Genomic DNA, 21,282 nt, shown 5'->3' with positions numbered 1-21,282 from the left:
GGAAGTAGTCGAGTGGACTGAGGAGTGAACAACAACCTATGTATCGACCTCTGGTGTGCCAGAGGTCGAAAGGGGGATTGTGGGGATGAACAGAAAAGTATTTGACCAGCATAATATAATCTGCAGTATGATCATTGCTTTAACAATGTAACAGATAGCTTTAAGATGGCCTTAAGATGTTTATGATGATGTTAACTTTGTATTTCAGGTGCAGTTATAACTATTTTATACATATTGCATATCTGTGCTTATTTGAGTTGATGTTCAGGTTCTTTAAAGGTCGTAAGCCTCACTGACGTGACTGTTCAGGTGATACATGCTGAGGGAAAACTAGAACATAGAGGGAATTGAAATACATGCTTACAAAACACTTATATCAGGTCATTTTATATTAAGGTTTAAGTAGAGGTTCTTGATTAAAACATTTATTTAGTAGAAGACATACACATAGTCTCAGTGAGCCTCTGGTCTGGTAAAAGGTCAGAAGTGCGAGAGGTGACATCGAGGCTGAGTGAGGTCGTGACACACACACTTTAAATTAGATTTATTTAGAGGATGTTTGGCTGTAACTGCAAAATTGTCTTGGTAAAAGAGGAACCGTTTCTTGGTGTCTCGGCAAGAAAGAGGAATAGGATAAGAACTGAAAGGTACACAGGAAGTGCCAGCCATGAAAATAGACGATGATGTTCTGTGTAAAAGGTCATTGTGGTGTTGATTTGACGTATGTATAAAATGTATCTGTGACGCATGAAGGGGCGTCAGTAAACAAACCCTGATGTTATAAAATAATTGTTTGTGCCTTAGTAAGTCGAAGATCAATTGCTGTTTTCAGTGATCTTCCCACGTGTGAATTAAAATCTTCGTTTGACTTCACCCGGCCGGACCAGTGTGGTTATTTTTCGATCACCTCTTGTACCCTTCCTCAATTCTTGAATCTTAACAACAGCTAAGGATGTCTTGTTGTCCCAAGTCCACGAGTACACCTTAAAAGGCTGGCCAACTGAGACCGATGCCTGTTTAAAGCCGTATCGACAGAGAAAGCTGGAACTGAGTGTGAGGGATGGTTGCGTGCTCTGGGGAGCCCGAGTAATTATTCCCACCAAATGCCGGGAGAAAATATTGAAACTCCTGCACCAGACTCATACAGGCATGTCGAAGATGAAAGGCTTGGCAAGGTCGTATGTATGGTGACTAGGGATGGATGAGAACATTGAAAGAGAAGTGCAGGCATGTGAGGAGTGTCAGAAACACTCCAAGTCACCACCTACTGCACCATTACACCCTTGGGAGTGGCCGGAGTCACCATGGTCCAGAATCCATGTGGACTATGCAGGGCCTTTCCTCGGGGAGATGTTTCTAATCATTGTGGATGCTCATTCCAAGTGGATGGACATTTACCCTGTGAAATCCTCTACATCACAGGTAACTATAGAGAAACTGCGCCAGAGTTTCAGTGTGTTTGGACTACCTAAAATGTTAGTTTCAGACAACGGAACATGTTTCACAAGTGCTGAATTTGAGTCATTCATGAAGCAGAATGGAATTGACCATGTAAGATCAGCACCTTTCCACCCTTCTTCAAATGGGCTGGCTGAGAGGGCGGTCCAGACCTTTAAGGAGGGGATGAAGAAAGTCAAAGGTGATACCTTACAAACCAGACTGTCCCGATTTCTGTTCAGTTATCACCTGCAGAGTTGATGATGTCACGGAGACTCAGATCAGTTTTGGACTTGCTCATGCCTGATGTGAAAACAAAAGTGCAGCACAAACAATTGAAACAGAAAGAAAATCATGACACCAAGAAAAGACTGAGAAGTTTCACACCAGGAGACAAGGTCTTCATCAGAAACTACTCCTATGGCCCGAAGTGGATTCCCGCAGTCATTGTGAGAGCATCGGGTCCAGTGTCTTACATTGTTACCATTGGATCAGGTCAAACTGTGAAGCGGCACGTGGATCAGGTGAGAGCAAGAGTGGCTGACACTGTTCCCAGTACGCCAGACAGGGAGGTGGAGCCATTGCTTGACAAAGAATCAGTGCCTGAGTGCTGCTTGCCATTGGAGTTGGACACATCGCCACAACCTCCAGCAATGGAGTTGCCTTATGCTCCGGAGACTCCAGCTCCCGGAGACTCCTCAGTGACACCCGTGTTGCGACGTTCCCAGAGAGAGAGACGTCCACCAGAGACTTTAAAGGACTTTGTTAGGTAGTGTGAGATCTTCCAGAAATAGAGCAACAATGCGCTCTGATCTCACAGGAAGGACGTACCTTCCTAGTTAGAAAAAAAAAAGAGAAACATGGAAACCTATGTACAGTTGTATGGTTGCATGGTTACCTTAATTACATGTTGATTGCTTGTTAAGCATTCTTTAGATAAACGGTTATTTTGTAAGTCAAGGGAGTTGTTGACTTAAGGGGGGAGGAGATGTGGTATCGCAAGAAATAAGTGGTTATATAAATATATGAGTATACATAATAGTTATTATTCATAGATACCTACATCCTAAGTTCCTGTTATTCTTCTGAAAGAAACAGAATGAGTGTGTTGTTACAATGGTAATGCCAGGAGAGGCAGTATTAGTTCTGTGTTACATTAATGTGTGAGGAAGTGGAAGAAGTGTGTGTCCTGTAGGAGGCAGTAGGAAAATGGATGCTCATGTTCTGTACATGCCCTGAAAGTAAGGTTCAGTAAACCAGTGCAACGATACTCCGGTGTAAGGCTCAGTTATTGTATTTTTATTTTTTGAAGATGCAACAATTGCTTTTCGTCTCTTGGAAAGAGACCCTGGAATAATCTGTTTGTTTGTTCATAACAGCAACCAAGAAAAGGGCAGAGCACAAAAAGACAGGTGGTGGTCCTGCACCCCCTCGTCAACAAGTTGGTTAAGTAAATAATACCCTCACGGGAATATCGATATCTCTCTATGAGCACACTGTCGCGCTGAGCTAAAGGATCCTGTCTGTCCTGCAATATATGCTGAATTCTGAAAACTCTCCTTATCAATCTTGCACCTTCCGCAATGGGCTGCTCGCGTAAACGGACAGGACATGGCTGCGACAGACTTCCCAAATCCACCTTCGCTTTTATAGCCGTGGTCTCTCATCTTGATTACACGAAGTAATTTGCAATTACTACTCTGAAATATGAATTACATCTGTAATAATCACATACATGTAATAGAATGTTAATAGTACATTTCCCTTTTTCAGGAAATGACCTGTATGTATCTGTATGAAATCAATAGAATAGAATAGAATAGAATTCAACTTTATTGTCATTGCACATGCACAGGTACAGGGCAACGAAATGCAGTTTGCATCCATCCAGAAGTGCTTTAGTGATATAGATATATTACAATAAATATTAGCAATAATATAGATATGTGAGTATATTACAGAAATGGGTCTATTATGGTATGTTATAATGTACACGGTATGAAGTATGTTGTGAATATTCTATAACTATAAGTATGTACAGGCTGTAGTGAGTACAAGCTATGTACAGATTATGAACAGGATATAAATATGAAAAACTATACAGAATATGAAATAAATAACTTTACAGAATCTGGGATATACAGCTATACAGAAATGGGAACTATGCAAGTTGTAAACAGTTGTAGGATTAAAAATTATCGAATGTACAGAATGATTATTTACACAGAGCTATACAGTAGTGCAGTTAAGATAAGTGAGGGTGTAGATAGTTTCTACAGAGGCTATATAAAGTGCTAGTGGTTGTGAGTGGTGGTTCAGTCCATGTTATTATTGTGTTTGAGGGTACAGTTGTCCATTGTGGGTGTGTGTATGTTCAGTCCATGAGTTTAACGTGGGTCAGATGTCAGGAGGCAGAGTTCAGGAGTCTGACAGCTGTGGGGAAGAAGCTGTTCCGGTACCTGGTGGTCTTAGTCCGGAGGCTCCTGTGGCGCCTCCCAGAGGGCAGGAGGGTGAAGAGTCCATGTGATGGGTGACTGGGGTCTTTGATGATTTTCCCAGCCCTTTTCAGACACCGCTTCCTGTAGATGTCTTTTATGGCAGGAAGTGGTGCTCCGGCGATGCGCTGGGCAGTTTTCACGACCCTCTGCAACGCCTTCCGGTCCGAGGCAGAGCAGTTCCCGTACCAGACTGTTATACAGTTGGTCAGGATGCTCTCGATGGTGCAGCGATAGAAGTTCACCAGGATGTCTGAGGACAGGTGGTTCTTCCTCAGAGTCCTCAAGAAGAAGAGGCGCTGGTGAGCCTTCTTGACCAGCTTGGAGCAGTTGGTCGTCCAGGTGAGATCCTCGGAGATGTGGACTCCCAGGAACTTGAAGCTGCTCACACGCTCCACAGCCGTCCCCTTAATGTGGATGGGTGGATGTGGGTCAGCATTCCTCCTGTAGTCCACGATGAGCTCCTTGGTCTTCTCGGTGTTAAGCAGCAGGTTGTTTCTGTCGCACCACTCAGCCAGACGATCCACCTCCTCCCTGTAGGCGGCCTCATCGTTGTCACTGATGAGGCCAATCACCGTGGTGTCATCTGCAAACTTAATGATGGTGTTGGAACCATCAGCAGGTCTGCAGTCGTGGGTGAAGAGGGAGTAGAGGAAAGGGCTCATCACACAGCCTTGTGGTACACCGGTGTTCATTGTGATGGTAGATGAGCAGCGGTTATCCAGCCGGACATGTTGGGGGCGGTTGGTCAGGAAGTCCAGTAACCATTTGCAGATGAGGGAACTGATACCCAGGTCTGTCAGTTTCCTGGTGAGTTGTGAGGGGTGGATTGTATTGAATGCTGAACTGAAGTCTATAAACAGCATTCTGGCGTAGGTGTTGTTGTTGTCCAGGTGTGAGAGGACAGAGTGCATTGCGATGGAGACTGCATCCTCTGTGCTCCTGTTCCGGCGGTATGCGAATTGGTGGGGGTCCAGGGTGGGGGGGAGACAGGATTTGAAGTGTGCTAGGACCAGCTGCTCTAAGCACTTAGTGATGGATCAAGTGCTGCATTATCTTTAGTTACATTGATAATATTTATTTATGGTGAAACAGTGGTGGAATATCGCTGTTGCTTTCGTATACATGAAGCGGACATACCTGCGTGGCCGCGATCTAATCCTGTTTACATAAAGTAAACCTGCTCCCGAGCAGGTTTACGCTTACGGCTCTGTTGCTATGGCAGCAAGTCCCGGATGAGCTTCGGGGAACCGAACGATCCAAGATCACGCGAAATCGTCAACAATCAAATCCAGCTAACTTACTTAGCGAGGTACGAAGAACGGGCCCCAGGTCAGAGATACTAAGGTGCCAGGGTATTGAGGGATTTGTAAGTAAGCTCAGAACCTTGGGGCACACAGTGGTTAACTGGAGCAGAGATGGAGCTGAAGTCTCCCATGGTGACAAAGGCAAACTGTGCTCTGTTGGAGAGGTTTGACTGATAGCAAGAGAGCACGGTACCAGTGAGAAGATTATGATTGATTACGCAGGAAGGAAGGATGGTGTGAGGGCTGCAGAGAGGTCCAGGAGGATGAGGATAAGAACAGTCTCAGTGCTGTGTCGTGTTCTGAAGCCAGATTGGAAGAGTTCATAGAGCTCATGGTATGACATGTGTTGATGTGGTGGCCACTGCTCTTTCCAAGGATACACAGGCATGGGTACACCTGCACAGGAACACAACAGGGTCAGTCATAGAATAAAGTGATGCAGTCATCATTCAGGAAACTGCTGAGTTTATAAATTCAGAAGAAAAAAAGATTCTCCAAACAGATGAGGAGATTGATTTAGAAACCAGCGTTTATACCAGCTGTAAATGTGCACAGTTCACTGAATGATGTAAGTTCAGTAAATCTTCTTGATGCTATCTTCAGTTCATGCGTAGACACATTTGTGTATTTGAGGATGACTTTACTTGTTTCAAGAATTTTACATTTGAATATCTGCAGCCACTTCTCATGTTATTTGTGCTCCTTTCCCTGATACAGAAAATATTCAATCATGTGTTTCAGCTGTGAAGTGTTCAGGATAAGACATAAAAGGCAACTACAGGGGATTATCATGTTTAAACTACAGGCAAGTGTCTCGATTAGCTGAGACACTGTTAAGTAACTGAATCCTCATAATATTAATAAAAGAGTATGTTTAAAAAGGCCTCAAGAACTCCTGAAAACTGTGGTCATAAATGTAAAGATGAAAATGCAAAAATAACGGCTCAACGTTAATAAAATAAAACTTCCTGTTACAATTTAAAAATGGACAGCTCACACGGACAAATAACAAACTCTGACTTTGTGTGTTTATGTGTTGATCTCAGCCTCACAGATCTGTGGAGTCACTCTGTTGTTTTATCCAGAATATTTATATGGTTTAATTTCTTTCATGAAAACACATCTTATTATTTTCAAGTCCAAACATCACCAGGATGCAGTAAATCTTTTGACTCTTAACAGCAGCAATAAAAATCAGGACATCTTCAAATTGACTATATGCTTCCATCAATCTCTAACTTGATGTGTTTATGTGAACAGTTCCCAATAAGCCCACCGTGATCCTCGAACCACCCTTGACTCAGATATACAGCAGTGAGACAGTCACTGTCAGATGTGAGATTCAGGAAAGTGGTGGAAGCCATTCGATGTTTATAATGTCATCAGCCAAGTTAGAACCACCGTCAACATCTGAATACAGAATCAGCAGAGCTACAGAGTCTCACAGTGGAGAATACAAATGCTGCACTTTTACATTGTGCGGTGACATCATCACACTGACTGTATCATGTAAGTTGGACTCATTTCATTCAGTAATATTGTTCTCTGTTTTATCTGTTTTATCTTAGTAGCAAAATCAGTGAGAAACAGTTTTAAATGTGGTGATAAAAAAACACAGTTATCACCAGAGTGAAAAAACTTTGTAACATAAATATTAAACACAGATGTAATGAACTCAGTGTCTTCAATATGTGCATGTGTGTGGTTTTCACCACTGCAGCTCTGAATTATGACACAATTATTGTATTTGTTTGTTTTTAAAATTTATTTTAAGCTGAACAAACATGATCAATAAATACAGAATGAGCAGAGCAGCTGTTTGAAAATACAGATGCTGAAAAAAGAAAAGGCTGATCATCAACAGAGAAGAGTTCTGTTATCACATCACAGCCCTGGTTGGGGTCGGGGATAGCATACAGTATGAAAAACATCTGTATGAATTATGATGACTGATAAATGCTGCTGACTGTGCATTGGTTATGCATCTTTTACATGTGATCATGATCCTTAAAACAAGTCGGATATTTAACAAAAAGGCAGATTAACAAAAAATCTTGATTTTCTTGAATTCTTACTTTTTCTTTTAAAACTTAATTCACTATAAAGACATTATTCCTGAAGCAAGTGACAATCTGATGCTTTCTCTTTTCCTGTAACTTCAACAGCAAGTAAACCCAGAGCCACACTGACAGCACAAAGTTCAGTCATACCAGCAGGGGGCAGTGTGACACTGAGCTGCTCTGTGGAGGGCTCTGCTGGCTGGAAGCTTGACTGGTTCAGACGTGATTCAGAGTTTTCTGGAGCTCAGAAAATAGGAGCTGGAACATCAGAGCACACTATCAGTATTTCAGAAGGAGGCATCTATTACTGCAGAGGAGGGAGAGGAGATCCAGTTTTCTCCACAGAGGACAGTGCTGCAGTTACAATTCAGAAACAAGGTGAGGGTGAAATTTTGTTGTGAAATAAAACAAATTCACGTTTAAATTAAAGTCAGACTTAATATATTTAAATTTATTTTTGGTCCCACATGATTTGTTTCTGTTTAATGTTTATTTGTGTTTGTTGAACAGTTTTGGCTGCTGTGAAACTGCAGCACAGCTGGTCTCAGATATTCACTGGTGACACAATCACTCTCAGATGTGAGATTCAGGGAGGTGAAGGAAAGGTGTGGAAATATGAATGGACAGCACCCAACACAAACAGCCCTCCAACATCCAGTGAATACAGGATCAGCAGAGTTTCAGTGTCCCACAGTGGAGACTACAGATGTCGGGGTAGCAGTGACTATCTCTTAACAGGATGGAGTGATGCCTTCACACTGACAGTTTCATGTGAGTTGGACCATGATTCATGCTGACATTTCATGTTTTAATGTTTACATCTGTCTTTGTCACGATGAGTTGTGTGGTTGGACCCAAGTGCAGCCACACAAGTGAGACAAAACATTAACTTAAATGGCGGCTTTACTTGCTGTTGCGACAAAACTGGGAATACATAAACAAAAAATGCCAAGGAACTAAAGAGCTAGGAATACTAGCGATAGAAATCAAAACCAAGAGAATCAAAACACATCATGAAATCAAGGATAACTAATACAAACAGGAAAACACTGAGTCCACATACTCAGGACCGTGACAGTCTTAACAGGAAAACTCCAACAATGATCCAGCTGTCTGCAGGCAGCTCAGGACAACAGTTTTTCTCACTGTGCAAACAGAAAGGAGAGACACCATGGAGGCTCTTAAAGTATCAGCAGTTTAACCATCATGTTGTGTTCCGGTCAAATGTTACCAAATTGAAAGTTTTATCGCTGGGAAATTTATTTAATTTGAGCAGATTGACCTAAAATTCCATAACTTTGTCCACAAAGAGGATTTCAGCAGACACTAAAAATCTGCATTACATGTGTTCCTGGTCAAAAATGTTCAATCATTAGAAATGGATGGAGGACACAACAAGACAATGCATATACACACACACACACACACACACACACACACACACACACACACACACACACACACACACACACCTGTCCCCACCTGAAATTCAAGATGGGCTTTCAGCCGAAAATCTCATCAGGATGATTACAGGACCTACAAAATGTTCTGTATCCTTGAGGACATCAAATCTCCGTTTGAATGGTTTCTAACTGTCTATCAAAACCAAAGAGGTAAACTTGAGCAACTTGGAGAAGAAACAGATTTACAAAGCTATTTGGAAGGAGGTAACCCAGAAAGACACTAAAGCACTGTAACGTTGGGTTGTGTTTAGTGGTTGAGAGGAGGCGGCAAAAACACTTAGCAGGAGAGTCAAAAGAATACACACTCACACTGGCGTTGGGAATTCCACAGCATGTTCTTTAATAACCCTTCTCTTCGTCAACCATATAAGCCCGGTTGAACGGCTGCAGCTTAACAAACATAGCGTGCAGTGTTCATACAACCCATAACGTTGCAAACAAAGGTGTCTGGAGAGGTAAAACATAAAATCTGTCCGTCCTCATGCACTAGCGTGCAAGCACATGTCCACACAATCACAGAGAGCAGTGGTGCATACTGATGACAACATTAACCCTGGACTTGGGTTGTCTTAAAGAGACACCACACCATTGTGACTGTTACAGCATATATGGGTCTTTTGATTTTGAGTGATGTGTACAGATCCAGAAATTAATTTACCAGCAGTTTATGAGATGCAGAGTAGTGGGACAATTTTTCAGGCCATCATGTCACCAGAGAAGTTTTACATGTTGTTGCGGGTGATTAACTTTGACAACAGTGATACAAGACCACGGCGTTGTTGACAAGACAAATCTGCAGTGATCAGAAAGGTTTGGGACAAGTGTGGAGCAGCAGCCACTCATCCATATCCCAAGTCTAAACGTGACAGTGGATGTGCGTCCGGTTGCTTTAGGGGATGCTGCCCTTTCAAACAGTATATGCCAAACAAGCTTCTAAATATGGCATAAAGATTTGGGCAACATGTGATGCCAGGACAAATTATACCTGGAACATGCAGGTTTATACTGGGAAACCTGCAGACGGTGTTGCTGAAAAGAACCAAGTGAAGTATGTGGATCTGAAGATGATTGGAGGTCTCAGTGACATAAGATGATAATTTCTTCATCTCCTACGCTCTTGGTCAGGAGCTGTGTCAGAAGCAAGTTTAACTTTGGGATCGTTTCCTCTACAAACAAATGAAATATGCCTCATCAGTTTGACCAGCAACACCACAGGTGTCACTTTGTGACTGTATATACATTTTAAATGGTTTAAAAAACAAATGTTCTTGGTAACTTTGACCCAAATGAGTCTGTGATAAACAGCATATTATCTTTTATCTGGTTATTTATTATAGTCAAAATAACCTGAAAATGATGTTTTTCACAACTCAAAGGTGCATAAACTCAGATTAAGAGACAAACAGACCATAAATAACAGACGTTCAAAAACTGTAATGCTCACAAGAACTTAAGTTGATAAAAAGACCAAACACAACAAGTGGTGATAATAAATCTGTTATTATAGTTTTATGTTTTTATAATTTTTATGATGATCTCAATGGAACGGCCATTTTTGACAGAACAAATTGTTTAACAGAAAATGAACACAACATGAGGGTTAAAGAGGAACGTACAGAGATGACAGTTTGATAAGAGAATCATAAATCAGTGAAATATTTAGTTTGTTAAATAGTCCAATGTGTCACATGCAGGGAAACTAATTTCTTTTTGTGTTTGTAGATAAATTACTCTGTGAATGTTTAAAGTGTGATCTGTACTGTAAGAAACGTATTCGTGGTGACGATTTAATGTTTTACCTATTTTGTTTCTTCAGCAGCAAGTAAACCCAGAGCCACGCTGACAGCACAAAGTTCAGTCATACCAGCAGGGGGCAGTGTGACACTGAGCTGCTCTGTGGAGGGCTCTGCTGGCTGGAAGTTTGACTGGTTCAGACGTGATTCAGTCTCTTCTAAAGCTCAGCTCATGAGAGGAAATGAAGCAAACAGAGTTATTAGTGTCTCACAAGGAGGTCTGTACCACTGCAGAGGAGGGAGAGGAGATCCAGTTTACTACACAGAGGACAGCAGTGACGTCACAGTTCAGGAAACACGTGAGTTTACTTTTTTTTTTTATTTCTGCCAAGCTGAGAGATCATAATGTGATCTTTGATAACAGTTTTATCTCACACCTGTGAGTTTTTTAACCTTGAGATGAGGCAAACTCTGAGTTTTCTGTTCATTAAGATTATTTGTGAAGGTGGGAAATAGAAAAATAGATTTATTCAGTCTTATTTTTGATCTTTATATTTCTATTTGTCTCTAAGTGAAATCGAATTCTAACAGCACATTTGTTATTATTATTGTATGATTCAGTAAAAGCACTAGATGTTACAATCCCTGACAATGCATTTCTTTAAATGGAGAAAATCTTGGGGGATGGCTGTTATGAGGAAAAGCAGCCCAGAAACTTTACCAGTAGCACACATCGTTGTATGCCTCAACCTTCGGTCTTTTACCCAGGCTAACCTGACATTTTTCCTTGATTAGGTTTAGGGATTAGAGATCTGATCTGATTTTAAAATTTGGGACACATCGTCAGTAGTGGACCTTGGATTCATCGGGTGTTTCGGCCATTATCACTAGACACCCTCATCCAAGGAGGCTCTTCCAGCGTTGATCAGGCCCTGGATTGTGTCAGTGGTTTATGTCAAAATTGTAATTTCTCTTCTTCTTTCTGCTGTTTAGTTTTCTACAGTTTATTTTATTCTATCTACTCACTGCAACTGAGAAATACTTACCTCTTTAGCATTTATGGAGCCTCATTTCTTCAAAGGGACAGAAAAGGTGATAGAGAGAAGTAAGACAAGTAAGATAAGATAGGAGAGAGCAGAGAGGAGAACTGGAAGGGGGGGCGCCCGATCTGGCTTCCCACACCTCCCTACCGGATCGGGCTGTACGCTCGACCTCCCCACTGCCTCCCAGAAAAGGGAAGAAGAGCGGAATATTTTCTTTTCTCACGTGGCTAGGTGACTACCTTAGCTGCCCAAGTGATGTCAGCCCTTTTTAGCCATAACAAGTGACTGGTCCTCTCAGCAGTGTTAGCTAATTCTCTTATAGCCTGCTGTTGTGCCTGTCCTCTGATACCAACCTCTCTAAACAGCTTTGCTGTTGTTCTGGCAACAAAGCCCCTGCACCCCACTTCCACCGGGTGCACTTTGATCTTCCAGCCTCTGTCCTCTGCCTCAGCTGCCAAGTTGGCATACTGCAGCTTCTTACGCTTGAATCCTTCCTCAGTTGCTTCCTCCCATGGTACCATCAGCTCAATGACGTACACAAGTTTTTGGGAGTTAGACCAAAGGACGAGGTCTGGTCGCAGAGTAGCTGCTACAATCTCTGTGGGAAAAATTAGCCTCTGACAAATGTTGATGAAAGCCGACGCTCCTCTTGGTTCATGAAAGAATAGAATAGAAATCATGATATTTTTCTGTTCATCATATGTTTCTATTTGTCTCCTAACTGGATATTTTTCTGTGAACAGTTCCCAGTAAGACCACTGTGACCCTTCAGCCATCCTGGACTCAGATATACAGCGGTGAGACAGTCACTGTCAGATGTGAGATTCAGGGAGGTGAAGGAGCTCAGTGGACGTATGAATGGAGAGCAGCCAAGTCAAACACACCTCCAACATCCAATGAATACAGAATCATCAGAGCTACTAAGTCTGACAGTGGAGGATACAGCTGCCGGGGCAGAAGGGACTATTTCTTATCAGAGTGGAGTGATATCATCACACTGACTGTATCATGTAAGATCTTTCATCCAGAGTATCTAAATAAGGAAAAAGCACTTCTTGTCACGGTCCTGGGTCTCCTGACCCAGCGTTTTTAGTTCTTTGTGATGTTTGTATTATTGTACTTGTGTGATTTATTCTATGGTTTCTAGTTTCGATCCCTTGCCCTTCATGTTTCTCTGTGTCCCCTCTGTTCTGTGTAGTCTGTGTCTGCATGTTTGAGTTCCCCTCTGTGTCTTTCGGTTCTTAGAGTCCTCTGCCTTATGGTTTATGTCTCTGTGTTTCTTAGTTGCTGTCTCCACTGTGTCAAGTTCGCGTCTCTGTGTGATCCTTCCTGTTTTACTTTGAAGGTCCGTGTCTTATGTGAATGTGTCCTGCTTTGCTTGTCTCGTCAGTCCTGATTTCTCCCAGCTGTGCCCTCCTTCCGTGTCTCATTCCCCTCGTTACTCCCCAGTGTATTTAAACCCTGTGTTTCTCTCAGTCAGTGTTGTGTTGTCCCTCATGCTGTGTGGGTCTCCCTGTGTCTCTCTGTGAGTTTAGTTTGCTTTGTATGACTTTCTCCTGCCAGCGAATAAAGCTGAGTTCTTTGTGTTTAAACTTCGTGCCTGAGTGCCTGCCTTTTGGGTCCAACTCCTGCCTGCCGCACAGCGATTCATGACACTTCTCCTTTCTTACTAGAGATGGAACGATACCACTTTTTTATGTGCGATACCGATATCATAAATTTGGATATCTGCCGATACACTATATCGGATTCTTATCGGTATTTTTTTTTTAATCAATACTTTTTTTTTAATATCTTGCTGCATTTTGTATAAGTTCATACTCAAGTTTAAAAAAACCCAAAATACTAAAGCTATTCTGTTATACCTGTATGGAAAAAAATACACTGCACCCAAAATATTTAAGAGTTTAGCAACACTGATCAATCTAATAAACTTAAACCTACACATTCCTCCCTATTCTGGTATTTTAAAGAGTACTTTGCGGAAATATTAAGCAACCTAACTAATAGGGTTGCCAACTCCCAGCAAAAAACAAATGGGGAACCACCCCCCAGCCTCCGCCTCCCGATGATTAATCGACGTAATCAACTTTAATTTAATGCACGTGTTTAAAAAAAAACAATCAATTATTTTTCCACAATAATTAAATAGATTCAACATCTTTCTTCAACAGAATTGCAGACTGCACAGATGGAAAAAGTAGTATAGCTTACTAGGGTATATTAGACTTAATAGTTACTATATATAGTAATGGACTTCTATACATTTTACATCAGATTAACACTTTGGGTGTAAGATTCAGATCATTATTTATTAAAAGCTAGACATTTTAAATGAGAATATGTCTTTGTGCCCCCTTTTCCCTGTTCATGCCCTATCGGCCCCCCTGGCTAAACTTTGCTAGATCCGCCCCTGCACAGTTACCAGCCGTCAGCTACGTAGAAAAAGATCCTCGAGTAGAAAGTAATATTAAATAAATCCTAACAACAGCTTATCAAGCTTAAACGTGCTGCTGTTGTTCAGCCGCCGGTTTCCTCTTTCTGGTGCAAAGTGGGCCAAAAACAAACAAGAGAGACGGACTCGCCACAGAAAAGCCGATCAGCTGATCATTAAGCAGTTTCATGATTGAAGTAGCAGCAGGAGAGGGAAGGGGAGAAAAGAGGCAGTTGCTCCATATATCGGTTGTTAAGCTTAACGCGGGAACGCTTTACAAACATTCAGAGATGAACTTACACACCTGCTTTACTTCTCTGGGATAACTTCCTCGGAGATGAAATGCCGGTTTGGTAGCGAGGCTCCAAATGTTCAATCAGACTGCTGACAGGTCTTGCACACCATATGATGCATACATGCTCCACCGTGCTAAGGTTATGAGCTGAGTTACCCCATGTCGCAAGTTTTGTGAGGTGCTTTCGTGATATTTAAAGGATCGGATTACATTTTTTATTTCTCTCCGATATCCGATCCAGTAATTTAGGTCAGTATCGGATCGATACCGATACCTAATATCAGATCGGTCCATCTCTATTTCTTACAGCTTTATAACTGTCTTTCATGTTGGTCAGTAAAATGTTTAGTTTTTATTTCAACAACAAAAACCTGAACAGCAGCTTTTTATTCACAGTGAAGAGAACAAAACATATGAGAGTAACTTCTCTGCTGTGCAGCTCTAATACATGAAAGATGAAATGCAGAACAAATGCTGAATCTGTCTCAGCTGCTCCACCACATCCACTAAGAAACATTAAATCCACTGGTCAAAGGAGCTTGCAAAGAAAAGCGTCTGGACTTCTTTAAGTTGCTTGAAGACGTTTCACCTCTCATCCGAGAAGCTTCTTCAGTTCTAAGGTCAAATGGTGGAGAGTCCCAGATATAAACCTAGTGGGAGTGACCCCCACAGAGGGACAAAAGGACCCCCTGATGATCCTCTAATCACCTGAGCCAAGGTGTGAAATTGGGTGTGGGACCCAATCAGCCAGAGTTTCGGGTGAGTTCATTGTGAAACCTGGCCCCACCTTGTCATGCGAATTCCTGAGGTCAGATGGCCCAGGATGTGAGTGGGCGTTAAGGCGTATGGGAAGGGATCTCAAAACTGGATTATAGATGGCAGAGAGTTGGTGTCGTAAACCCCCGCCTCTGTTCAAAGATGGTCGCTCACAGTGGACATAGATGGCTTCTTTCACTCCTCTTTCAAACCATCTGTCCTCTCTGTCCAAAATGTGAACATTGGCATCCTCGAAAGAGTGTCCTTTATCCTTAAGATGCAGATGGACTGCTGAGTCTTGTCCTGTGGAGGTGGCTCTTCTGTGTTGTGCCATGCGCTTGTGAAGTGGCTGTTTGGTCTCTCCAATGTAGAGGTCTGGGCATTCCTCGCTGCACTGTACAGCATACACCACGTTGTTAAGTTTGTGTTTTGGCGTTTTGTCTTTCGGGTGAACCAGTTTCTGTCTGAGTGTGTTGCTGGGTCTGAAATACACTGGCCATCTGACCTCAGGAATTCGCATGACAAGGTGGGGCCAGGTTTCACAATGAACACACCCGAAACTCTGGCTGATTGGGTCCCACACCTAATTTCACACCTTGGCTCAGGCGATTAGAGGATCATCAGGGGGTCCTTTTGTCCCTCTGTGGGGGGAAACTCCCACTAGGTTTATATCTGGGACTCTCCACCATTTGACCTTAGAACTGAAGAAGCTTCTCGGATGAGAGGTGAAACGTCTTCAAGCAACTTAAAGAAGTCCAGACGCTTTTCTTTGCAAGCTCCTTTGACTACGATGACCTGGATGACTGAGAACCTTCACAGACATTAAATCCACTGATTGTTCCTCATGTGTGTTTTTAACTTAGAAATGCAGCAAATTAAATATGAAAGATTAGTGTTGTGTTTGTGTGATAGTTGTACAGTTTGTTGCAGCTTCACCATTAAAGTTATGTGATATTTATTATTTCCATATTTCCACCAAGTTATTTCAACTGGTTTGATTCAGTCATTGACTTTTGTTCTTTTTCTAAACTGAACTGCAGATAAACCAAAGGCCAAACTGAGAGCTGATAACACAGCTGTTCCAGTAGGGGGCAGTGTGACCCTGACCTGCTCTGTGAACCCATCATCATCATCTGGCTGGAAATACTACTGGTACAGAGATGAGAAATCCTCTGAAGCCCTGACCACACAAGATGCAGTTTTCCACTCAAATGGACAAATCAGTGTCTCACAGGAAGGACTCTACAGGTGCAGAGGAGGAAGAGGAAACCCAGTTTACTACACAGAGGACAGCCAGTCAGTCAGGATTGGGAAAACTGGTGAGTTTAACATAAATTCAGATAAATTCATGATTAAGGAGGAAGATGAAGAACAAATGTATTAACATTTTTGACATTCATATGGTGGAGTGATATCATCCCAGTGACTCTATCATGTAAGAATTTTTATCCAGTTTATCTGGATAAATTCTCTCAAGCTTTTAATCAGTCAATATGTACTGTTGGCCTTCCAACAAACAAAAAGCCCAAACGTTTTTTTTTTTTCTGAATTAAATTTGAGGGAAAATTTTGCTTTAAAACCATGAATGAAAGACTCACTTGTTGAAATCCAAATATTACAAATTTGTAAAGGTTTTATTTTTTCTTGTTAATTTTTGTTGTTCTTCTTATACAAAGTTTTTCCTGAAGCAAGTGACAATCTGATGTTCATCTTTTCCTGTAACTTCAACAGCAATTAAACCCAGAGCCACACTGACAGCACAAAGTTCAGTCATACCAGCAGGGGGCAGTGTGACACTGAGCTGCTCTGTGGAGGGCTCTGCTGGCTGGAAGTTTGACTGGTTCAGACGTGATTCACAGTTTTCTGGAGCTCAGAAAATAGGAGCTGGAACATCAGAGCACACGATCAGTATTTCAGAAGGAGGCATCTATTACTGCAGAGGAGGGAGAGGAGATCCAGTTTTCTCCACAGAGGACAGTGCTGCAGTTACAATTCAGAAACAAGGTGAGGGTTAAGTTTTTTTGTGAAATAAAACAAATTCAAGATTTTATAACACTTTATAACTATATTTTTTTAATGTATTTTGTTTGCTGTTGATTAGTTTTAAAAAAATTGTGTTTATTTGTTTGTTGAACAGTTTTGGCTGCTGTGAATCTGCAGCACAGCTGGTCTCAGATATTCACTGGTGACACAATCACTCTCAGTTGTGAGATTCAGGGAGGTGAAGGAAAGGTGTGGAAATATGAATGGACAGCACCCAACACAAACAGCCCTCCAACATCCAGTGAATACAGGATCAGCAGAGTTTCAGTGTCCCACAGTGGAGACTACAGATGTCGGGGTAGCAGTGACTGTCTCTTAACAGGATGGAGTGATGCCTTCAGACTGACAGTTTCATGTGAGTTGGACCATGATTCATGCTGACATTTCATGTTTTCATGTTTACATCTGTCTTAACAGGAGCACTTATTGTAAATTAACTTCTCTGATTTGGATCACTTAAACTTACCCCTAAAAGTAGCATTACCTGCTAAAATGAACACTAGTGTATCACAGTGCAGTAAATTACACCATACACAATGTAAAATACACCATAGCAACCCTCTCTTAGTAAGCCAAAATTATAAAAAATAATAATATAATAAAATGGCAGGTTTTAGTATCAGTTCAGTTATAGGAACAACCAGCAGCACTAATACAGCCTTGTTGCAGGCCTGTACTGATGCTGGAGAACGTAGCAATGTAATAAGATCTCCAAACCGCAGTCTCTTCAGTCAAAGAGCAAAAAATAAATTAAACCTCAGTACATGGTGAAAATGTGCAACACTCACCAGATTAGTCCAGCTAACAGGTTGTCTTCAGTTCCTTGAGAAGCACAAAGATGATGAAGGTGCGTGATCTCCACGTGGTCCACAGGTATTTGTTTTCCTTTCCCACGTTGGCAGAGGTACTCTGAGCGACTCAGGCACTCGGAGTGACTATCTGGAGTTCGTCTGTCATTATCCAGTCCGGTAACGATCCTCTGCAACTTCTTGCTAACTTTTTACAACAAAGTTAGGAAAACAGCAGTCTACAGTAGTCCTTATTAGCAGCTGGGTTAGCGTCACTCTAACTAAAAAATTACAGCGGCTGCAGAAAACAAAATGCAGTCCTGCAGCTTCACACTGAAACATTACTGTGTCTTACCAATTTGCTTACAGGCACAAACTGTGATTTTTCTTGATGAAAAGTCTAAACTCACTTTATGGAAATACATCAAAACATCAAAACAACACGTATTTCCAACAATAGCTGCAGCTACTTAGTTGTAATATTACTCTTATACTATTTTATTTCTTATACTAATTTTTTTGTAATATTTCTATAATAATATAAAAATTTGATTATTTCCATATTTCCACCAAGTTATTTCAACTGGTTTGATTCAGTCATTGACTTTTGTTCTTTTTCTAAACTGAACTGCAGATAAACCAAAGGCCAAACTGAGAGCTGATAACACAGCTGTTCCAGTAGGGGGCAGTGTGACCCTGACCTGCTCTGTGAGCCCATCATCATCATCTGGATGGAAATACTACTGGTACAGAGATGAGAAATCCTCTGAAGCCCTGACCACACAAGATGCAGTTTTCCACTCAAATGGACAAATCAGTGTCTCACAGGAAGGACTCTACAGGTGCAGAGGAGGAAGAGGAAACCCAGTTTACTACACAGAGGACAGCCAGTCAGTCAGGATTGGGAAAACTGGTCAGTTTAACATGAAGTCAGATAAATTCCTGATTAAGGAGGAAGCTGAAGAACAAAAGGCATTAACATTTTTGACATTCATGTGTTTTTATTGTACTTTCTTGAACAGTAACAGCCTCAATCAGGCCTGTTGTGACTCTGCATCCAAACTGGTCTGAGATATACAGAGGAGAGACGATCACTGTCAGATGTGAGATCCATGGAGGAGACACTGAGTGGGATTATGAGTGGGAAACAAACAGCATGATAAAAGCTCCAAATCAAAATGAACACAGGATTAGATCTGCTTCATCATCCAACAGTGGAAACTATCGCTGTAAGGGCAGAATGAAAAGTTCACAGCATGAAACAACAGAGTGGAGTGATTCAGTCACACTGACAGTTTCTGACAGTAAGTAGAGTCATAGTTCATTTAACCTGGAAATAGAAACAGTTTGTAAAAATGTGTTTTTATTAGTACATGTTGAGATATTTGACATGTTTAGATAGTCTCACTCTTAAAGTTCATCATAAATATTTGTGAGTCAACATTTTAGTGACATTGAATTCAGAGTTAAGAGACGAAAGATTGAGAGAAAATCTTTGTTGAACAGATGAACCCCGTCCTGTCCTCACTGTGTCTCCATCATGGCTGAGTCCTGGAGCCTCAGTAACTCTGAACTGTGAGGTTGAACATCCGTCTGCAGGATGGAGCTTCTACTGGTATAAAGCTGTTCCTGATCTATCAGAGAAATCCTCCAGTTATGAGCTGCTACCTGATGGCAGTGGGACTGCACAGGACTCCTACATCATTCATGGACAGACACACACAGCAGGATATGTGTGCAGAGCTGGAAGAGGAGACCCAGAGTATCACACTGATCACAGTCAACCAAAGTTTGTCTGGTCTGCAGGTCAGTTTGATTCTGTTTATCGTTTCATTGAGCTGATATGATGTCATCATTTAATTCACCAACATCTCTCTCACTGTGATAAACCCATTTAAAAACTATTTTGAGAAGAAGAATCAATCTTTTCATTTCTGACATTATAATCCTAACATCTGTGAGCTTTGTCTGTTCACTGCATGTTGTTTCCAGATGTTCATTCAGCAGCGTCTCTCACAGTGAGTCCTGACAGAGTGCAACACTTCACCTCTGACTCTGTCTCACTGACCTGTGAGGGAAACTTCACTGAGTGGAGAGTGAGGAAGTTCTCTGAGGACGGCCGACTGTACTCTGACTGTAGGAGAATGACTGGATCCACATGTGACATCAACACATCAAAGTCAGATACTGCAGTGTACTGGTGTGAGTCTGGATCAGGAGAGTTCAGCAGTGCAGTCAACATCACTGTACAGAGTATGTTATTATACATTTACTTCTTGGATGTTAATGATTTAGACGTCACATGAACATTTGTCCCAGCTTTGCTGTATGTGAAGTCATTTCATGTGGGAAAAATAAAACACATACAGCAGTTTTTAAATACACAAGATCAGATCTTCATGATAAAAAAAGCATTTGTACAATCTGTTCTTATTATTGTTTGTCAGCTTTTTCTCAAAGTGTGCAGCAGCTGATGTGACTGAAACAATTGTGTGTGATTGTGTCACAGATGATGGTAATGGTCCTATCCTGGTGAGTCCTGTTCATCCTGTGACTGAGGGAGCTTCTGTTAGTCTGAGCTGCAGTTTGAGAACACAAAAAATACTTTCCAATGTGTTTTTCTATCACAATGACAAACTTATTCAAAATGATCCCCGAGGGGAGCTGAAGATCTCTGCAGTGTCAAAGTCTGATGAAGGTTTCTACAAGTGTCAGTACTCAGGAAGAGAGTCAGCACAGAGCTGGATGTCAGTTAAAGGTGAGCAGGATCAAAACATTTGATGGAGTTTTATAAATGAGTTTTGTTTTAAGGCTTGAAGTCACCTCATTTTCTGAGAAGTTTCCTAAAATTATTTTATGAATTATAAAGTATAATTAAACTTTATTGTTTGTTGTCACAGTAACTGTGTCAGGAGCTGACAGCTCTTCATCTCCTGTGTGGTTGATTGTTGGACTGGTTTTTGGAGTCTCTCTTCTTATTATTCTCCTGCTCTTGCTGTATCGCTGCAGAACGACCAACAGTGAGAACTTTTTCCTTTACTTATCATTATTCAATGAACCTGTGTTCAGAGTTTGACATGGGAAATATGGGACAAGGAACTATATCTGTGTGTTCACACTGACACTTAAAGCCTACCTTCAACACTGATGTCTAGGGCTGAACGATATATCGCATTTGCGATAATATCGCGACATGATCAAGTGCAATTTTCTAACCGCAAAGGCTGCGATTATACTCTGGACATGTCCAAATTCATGGGCTGCATCCTCCTGAGGCCGCATTTGTAGACCGATTACGTCACAGCGACGCGCCGAAGGCTGTCCAAATTACTACCATATCCCAGAATTCATAGGGCGGCCCAGCCAAACTCCAGTTTCCAACAATGGCGGCCGCTACTAAGTTTTAAAATTACTCATACTAATCTTTC

At 41.6% G+C, this 21,282-nt stretch overlaps 1 protein-coding gene across 1 annotated transcript; it reads left to right on the top strand.

Annotated features, from left to right (window-relative positions):
• The first annotated feature begins 1,197 nt into the window (after positions 1–1,197).
• Positions 1,198–20,930, top strand: LOC113017638 (Fc receptor-like protein 5). The gene is made up of 9 exons (XM_026160778.1): positions 1,198–1,422; positions 7,548–7,677; positions 7,810–8,070; positions 10,582–10,854; positions 12,282–12,548; positions 19,361–19,660; positions 19,847–20,107; positions 20,364–20,612; positions 20,755–20,930. Exons 1-9 carry the CDS (start codon positions 1,198–1,200, stop codon positions 20,928–20,930), a joined length of 2,142 nt encoding a protein of 713 aa, XP_026016563.1.
• Positions 20,931–21,282: the final 352 nt, after the last annotated feature.

The sequence above is a fragment of the Astatotilapia calliptera genome, unplaced genomic scaffold (assembly GCF_900246225.1).
Source record: "Astatotilapia calliptera unplaced genomic scaffold, fAstCal1.2 U_scaffold_17, whole genome shotgun sequence".
NCBI lineage: Eukaryota > Metazoa > Chordata > Actinopteri > Cichliformes > Cichlidae > Astatotilapia > Astatotilapia calliptera.
This window is presented reverse-complemented; position numbering and strand designations above follow the sequence as displayed.

Excerpts from the sequence above, each read along its gene's own strand:
- LOC113017638 (XM_026160778.1), top strand. The coding sequence starts at position 1,198 with ATGGATGAGAACATTGAAAGAGAAGTGCAGGCATGTGAGGAGTGTCAG. Across the intron at positions 1,423-7,547 it reads TGAAATCCTCTACATCACAG|AAAATAGGAGCTGGAACATC; the intron begins GTAACTATAGAG and ends TCTGGAGCTCAG. Across the intron at positions 7,678-7,809 it reads AGTTACAATTCAGAAACAAG|TTTTGGCTGCTGTGAAACTG; the intron begins GTGAGGGTGAAA and ends TTTGTTGAACAG.